The sequence below is a fragment of the Hetaerina americana genome, unplaced genomic scaffold, assembly GCF_022747635.1.
Source record: "Hetaerina americana unplaced genomic scaffold, ioHetAmer1.1.p SCAF_135, whole genome shotgun sequence".
NCBI lineage: Eukaryota > Metazoa > Arthropoda > Insecta > Odonata > Calopterygidae > Hetaerina > Hetaerina americana.
This window is the reverse complement of record NW_027286459.1, coordinates 650,001-656,093: the sequence shown is the minus strand read 5'-3', so window position 1 is coordinate 656,093 and position 6,093 is coordinate 650,001. Positions and strand designations below refer to the sequence as shown.

Sequence of the window (6,093 nt, the reverse complement as noted above, 5' to 3'; positions counted from 1 at the left end):
AAGTGTTCAAAGCACACTTTTTAATCCATCTTGGCTTCATCTCAACTTTTCCACTGCCACTCTGCAGCCTTTACACCAGAGCTTGTCAGTTGCTTCCTCTGTAATGATCGCTAACTATCCAGCCATAACCTTCCCCCATCAATTTATGATTGATGAAGGTCAAGTCAGCTATAGATAACTTTGCCAGCCTTGATGAACATAGGGGCTGCTCCTGTATTGGCAAGCTCCAACTCTAGCACTGTAACTGCTGTAGCCCCTGGCATTAGTATTTGCGCTTCCCTACTCTACCACCTATGAATTGAAATCTCCAGCAATGAGAACTAGTAGTCTAGATGACTGCCCACTGATGACAATAGCCTCCAGCGATCTTACAAATTGTTCCATGGTATCACTTGGTGGGAAGTAGCTGCTGTAGATATGTATACCAGCAACCTCCAACCAATTGAAGCCCCTCACTTGAACTGCTGCTTGACTAAATATGTGCAGATAGCCACACACCCAGAGAACTGCCATGTCAATGGAGTCTGTTACCCAGTTTGTATTGTCTAATCCCTCGTAGACCTCATTGATGATGGCTATATCTGCTCTCTCTTCTACTACAGATTGTAACAGCAGATCTTGGGCAACTGCACAATGATTTAGATAATTTGGAGCACCTTGACCATTTCCTTCTGTATTGTTGCCTCTTGGTCTGATCGTTATTCCTTACAGTTAGCTCCCTTATAGCCTTCCTGGCCACATTGGAAGCACTGGTTTGTTTGGTCTATGAGGGTGACACACTCTCAAGCAAAGTTTCCCACCTCCTGATACCTGTAGCACCGCCTGGGTACCTACCATAGTTGGACCCTACAGCTTACCTAACCAATTCAAATTTTCCCTCTTTGGAAAAGCTTCTTTGCTATCTCCACCAGGATTCGGATATTGGCAACCCATGTGCCACTGTATACTTCCTGCAATTTAACTCCCTCTACTCCTGGACCCACCTCTGTGGTTATGGCCTCCATGATATCATCTGCAGTAGTCATCTCATCCAAGGTCTTGATATTCAGGCTCTCCATGTGAGTAAGTAAGTGTACTTTTGCTACTCCACTCAGCACTCCAGCTTGCAGCTTGTTGGCTTCTCCCATCCGGCACCTCCCCAGCTTGCGGATAAGGGAATGCTTATTAGTAAGAGAGGGCACTGGGCAAATAAAATACCCGGGATGGACAGAAAAGCAAAATAGGGGAAAGAACCACAAAAATAACCCAAGTATTGCAAGTGTAGAGAAGGTAGAAGTTATGGTGCAGGGGAGGAATACCCCAGTACCAGGACCAATAGGGAGTGAGTAAACGGGCTCCCAGGCATTGTTATCCAATTTTTTGTTATTAAAAATCCAAATTACTGAAAACTGTATTTTTTGGTAAAATTCATTTGTAATTTTACTTATTTTATGGTTTTTTTTCATTTCTCTTTGTCTCTAGGGCAATTTCTTATTCAATTAATTCATTTGCAGTGTTTTTCTAGAATTTTGAATTAATCATACTGCTTGCTACATGACACGGAGTTAGGTACACGGAGTTATATTTTTCGTCACCAGAGGCAGCACATTCAGAGTTGAAATTTCAATGCTCCGGATGTCAGCGCTAGCGGTTTGCAAAAAAAACTGCGTTCACAAAGCTCGATTGAAGGGTTGCATAAAATAATAATAATATTCTAAGAAAATGCTGAAATAATCATTGCAAAGGTCCTTCAAGCACATTCCCCTCCTGCTCTTACCTCTGTAATGTAACCTCTTTGACATTTCTAGTTGGTTGAATAACCAGCTAAATTCGTCATTGTTTCTATTTTGATTAGTAGTATAATGTGTGGAACGTATTTATTTCGTTTTATGGTATTCCTCGTAAGCATTGTGACAAGCATCTTCATATGTATAATCATTAAATGCTCAAACTCGAATAAGCTGACGCTAATCATAAAACATAAACATGAACTATAAATGCTTTTTGGTAAGTTCTACTATCTTTGATGTAAGAAACCATATCCTTTTGTTTAAATACGTCATATGCATCTTACCTTAATCGTCTTACCTATTTTGAACAAAATTTATCGCCGTAGAATCAATTGACCATGAAATTCTACTTTAGCTTCTTAATAATAGATTTTTATATTTTAGAGTTCTCTCAGAAAATATCAAAATAAAATCCAGATTCGATATATTCTGAAAGAGGCAATCGGTTGACACATTACTGACAGTCTTAGAAGTATTTTTTTCGATTTCTGTACGATTAAACAGTAATTCTATCAGGTGAAAAAAATGGAAATTATCAAAACAAGCCACCGTATTGATTTCCTTCACATTCACGACATAAAAGCTGCATCTAGACTCGTTAGGTGTCAGCAAAGGATGCTTTTAGATGGATTCCTAAATTTTGGGAAGCTAATGAAAATTCAGCTTGAGTTTGAACATCTTACGTAGTAAAGCTAAGCTATTGCCAGCTAAGGATAAGGACAATGCATACGTCACCAGAATGAAAGTATTTTCATAATGTAGATTGAATATGGATGCATAAGTGTGTAGTTACAAATTAATGTAATACTTTTTACGTTACTCTGAGTTTACTTAAGAAATTGTTTGACGATCATTTATTAAATTTTCTATTTCCACCTTTTGATGTAGTAATTTGGTTGATATTCGGTATTAGCTTCGAACACAATCTTTCCTTTTGGATTATATTTAACTGAATAGGATTAACCTTTTCTACGTTTTGCTTTATCTACGAGGTAGATTAGTTTAATACTTTAATATTTTGTAAATTTTCTTCCTTATAATATGGTATTTTAGTCCAAGGTAATATTTCGGTCATTTCTCGTTTGGAGTAATTTACATTAAATATGACTAGTGTCGGGTGTAGTGCAATTTTTTATTCAAGGTTAATTTTCGAGCTAAACGCTTCGTGTTTTTAAGTAAATAGTGGCAGTATAAATCATTTAAATATCCTTCAATTAGTCTTTGTGTGAGTGTGTTTTTTTCGTTTCTGTTGGTTTTACTACTTTCTGGGCTTAAAAAAAAGAAGCGAATGCTCCTTTTGCAACCGGCCTTTTTGCTTTGGCGAACGACTTTTGATTACCTAGTTGGATTCAAACAGACAGTTAAAAGTTGTAGAAATGACATGCTTACACTCTCCAAACATAACATTACGCTAGAGGATTGTCTTCTGAATGATTAAATACCAAAATATGATTGAACAAGCACATAATGAAGGTATTTAAGAAAACGCGATAGCAAAGATGACGTTTTAGATGTGTCCAAACATAAATATCGCCCGCCATGACGATTAAAAATTTGTATGTTGGTACGCTTCCATTGATTGGAATTGTGGGGTGGCAAGCCTTACTTGGGATACACTTCCTCTGTCGTAAATTGGTGTATCAATTTGTTTCGTGACATTTAACTCCCTTCTAGTTTATATCCTCCCTAAATCTGCAATATTTAAAGATCTTTTGATGGAATCGGAGAAGAATACAATTCAATAGCTCAGGTGTAAAGTTGTATGTGACGTGTGTTTGTAATGTTTTGTATGACTGACTTCAATTAATATGTTGAGGATGCACTTATACTTATCGAATAAAGTTGTGCAGTAAATCATTTTTAGTACTTTCAAACGTTCAGAATGTGTGATAAAACCGATTTAGAACTCTGCAGATTGTGTTTAAATTGCGGTGGGCTGTTAATCAATATTTTCGACGAGGATAGTAAATTGGAATACATGTTGGAAAATACCATAGAGGATTTAATTGGTGTTAAAGTAAGTTAATCTGTATGAATGGCGTCCTTTTTTTTAATCAGATTTGTAGGAAATGTTCGATTAAATCAATAAGTAATTATGGTATAGCACATTCCGTGCACTGTTGTCAAAAAGTATGTTTACATTTTGGCAAAAGTAGTTTCGTTCATTCTGTTGTTAATATCTGTTAATGATACATGCAATTAGGTTGTGGAGGATGCAAGTTACCCCTGGTTAGTGTGTTTTACCTGCATGGAGAAGCTTACGGAATTCCGGCTATTTAAGCGTCGATGTGCCGAGTGTTTGTTTGTTTTCCACAATCGCATTAAAAAGGGATGCAATCTTGCATCGGAAGACTGGATAACCAATCTAGAGAAGGTCAGTTGTATTAATGAAATTAAACCTTTTCTGCAAACAAGTCATCTTGGGCCGAAAAGGAACATTTCTTTGCATTTGTGCATGTGATTATAATGATGGTTAACAAGTTATAGATGATCTTTATGATCAGCCACAAGCATTTTTAAAATTTAGAGGAAATTTTTTTTCGAATAATAAATTTAAATTTCTTCGGATAATGTAAAGCCGGAGGCATCAATATTATTTCGTTGGATAACTCTTAGAAGTGAATTTTCTTTCACCTGCCACCACGAACGACGTCTCCTGAAGAAACTTTGGTACAGAAATGTTTGTTGGAATAAATAAAGTTGGAATTTTATTATCTTTGAAGTACGATTTATACTCCACCCGATAGTAGTTTTATTTTTATTGAATAGTAATGATTATATTTTGAATTTTATTAAGGGCTTTTAATGCTAAACAATTGACGAGTATTCGCGATGTTTATCATTCGAGTGAAGAATGTGTATACGGAACCAAGGGCAAATGTGTGGTTGCGTTCATCGTAATTCATTTGTCAGCCAATTATGTGCGCGTAATGTAATCCGTTAAGTTGTTTTTTTCGATTAGGTATCATTCTCTCATCCAAATATGAACATTGAGTGGGATTGGTACATAACATTGACCAATTACGAGTAGTTTAAAGAACGTATCAGAGGCAGTTCTGGCTGAATGGAGGGCTTCGGTTCGAATCCCGTGTCTGCCTCACTGGGTAAATTCAGCTTCATCCGAACTGCGTGATTTTTTGCTTTCAACCAGAGTTATTTTTGGGAGACTATGGGCGACTCAAGGAAAGCAATTGGCCCTTTTTACCTCTCCTATCTTTGGTGTAATAAAAAATATACCATTAAAGTCCATTTGCCATTCACCTGACCTGTGTGATTCTGAACTTGGCACTGCGGGATCTGTGCAATAAAAAAATACGTACTGAGGCCATGTAAACTTTATTTTGCGAAATTTATTCTACATCGATTTCATCCCCTTCTTATTCATAGTACTCTCCATTTTTGTAGGCTCTGCCTTCTTCTTATATTCCATCCTCATCATCTTTTCCAATACTGTTTACTAAAACACCCTTTGGAAGGCATTAGGGCTTTTTATTAGTTTTCCATCGTCATTCCTCGCTTTATTGTGCCTTCCATACATCTTGTGCCCAGCGATGTCTCCTCATCCCAATTTTTGCATTTTGGAAATAGGAAAAATTCCTTGAACGTCAGCAGCTTTGGTACAATTTTTGCAACCATTTTTTCAAAACCCAAATGTTTGGTTGAAATAGTGTGAAGAGTTGATTTTCCTCAATTCAGTCAACAGAGAATGTCAGCGGAGGTGGTTGAATTTCTTAAAAGGCCTTGCATCTTAATCAGTCTTTGCGTCTTGGTGGTTATCTTTGAAGCACTTTATCCTCTTGAGAAAGGGCGTTTTCTTCAAATCATCATCACCGTATCAACAGCTGTCTACGTTTCAGTGATTTCTTGATAATTTTAAACGCTTTTCACCAAAAATGCTATAATGTTGATCCATTGCTCTGTGATTTTTTTCAATTTCCATTTTTGAAAAACAGTGAAAATAAGGACAACAGAAAGTAACATACCTGGGCATACCGTAGGCACAGCTCGGCAATCTCCCAAGCACAGTCGACGGCTCCGACTCCGAATAGTGTCCCTAGTGGTCAGGGACACTATTCTAAGTCTTAGATGTCAGATTGCACCAGTTCGCGTATTTATGGGGCAGACTAAGTATATTTCTATCAGGAAAAGCATTAATTGGGGCACTGCATTAAGTGCACTGAATGGTTGAGGCCTTAACTTTGTAGAATTCCATTTTTAAACTCAGGATAAATACTATCTTTGCTTTCTACTAAATAAACTTTATCGGTCAACTAGTTTCGTTACACTGTAACATCCTCAGGACTAGTGGTACAATATCGATTTA

General features: G+C 37.0%; 2 protein-coding genes across 3 annotated transcripts in view; one reads left to right on the top strand and one right to left on the bottom strand.

Moving 5' to 3' along the window:
- Positions 1 to 291: 291 nt before the first annotated feature.
- Positions 292 to 837, bottom strand: LOC139686237 (uncharacterized). The gene is made up of 2 exons (XM_071583399.1): positions 801 to 837; positions 292 to 626 (listed from the first exon to the last, which is right to left on the bottom strand). The coding sequence occupies exons 1-2, from the start codon at positions 835 to 837 to the stop codon at positions 292 to 294; spliced, it is 372 nt and encodes a 123-aa protein (XP_071439500.1).
- A 2,565-nt stretch (positions 838 to 3,402) lies between these two features.
- Positions 3,403 to 6,093, top strand: part of LOC139686242 (gastrula zinc finger protein XlCGF57.1-like) — a 17,680-nt gene continuing 14,989 nt past the window's right edge. For both annotated transcript variants that reach the window (XM_071583403.1, XM_071583402.1), the window contains exons 1-2: positions 3,403 to 3,786; positions 3,973 to 4,143. In XM_071583403.1, coding sequence (XP_071439504.1) covers positions 3,652 to 3,786; positions 3,973 to 4,143 — 306 coding nt within the window. In that variant the 5' untranslated portion in view covers positions 3,403 to 3,651. The remainder of the gene's footprint in view (positions 3,787 to 3,972; positions 4,144 to 6,093) is intronic.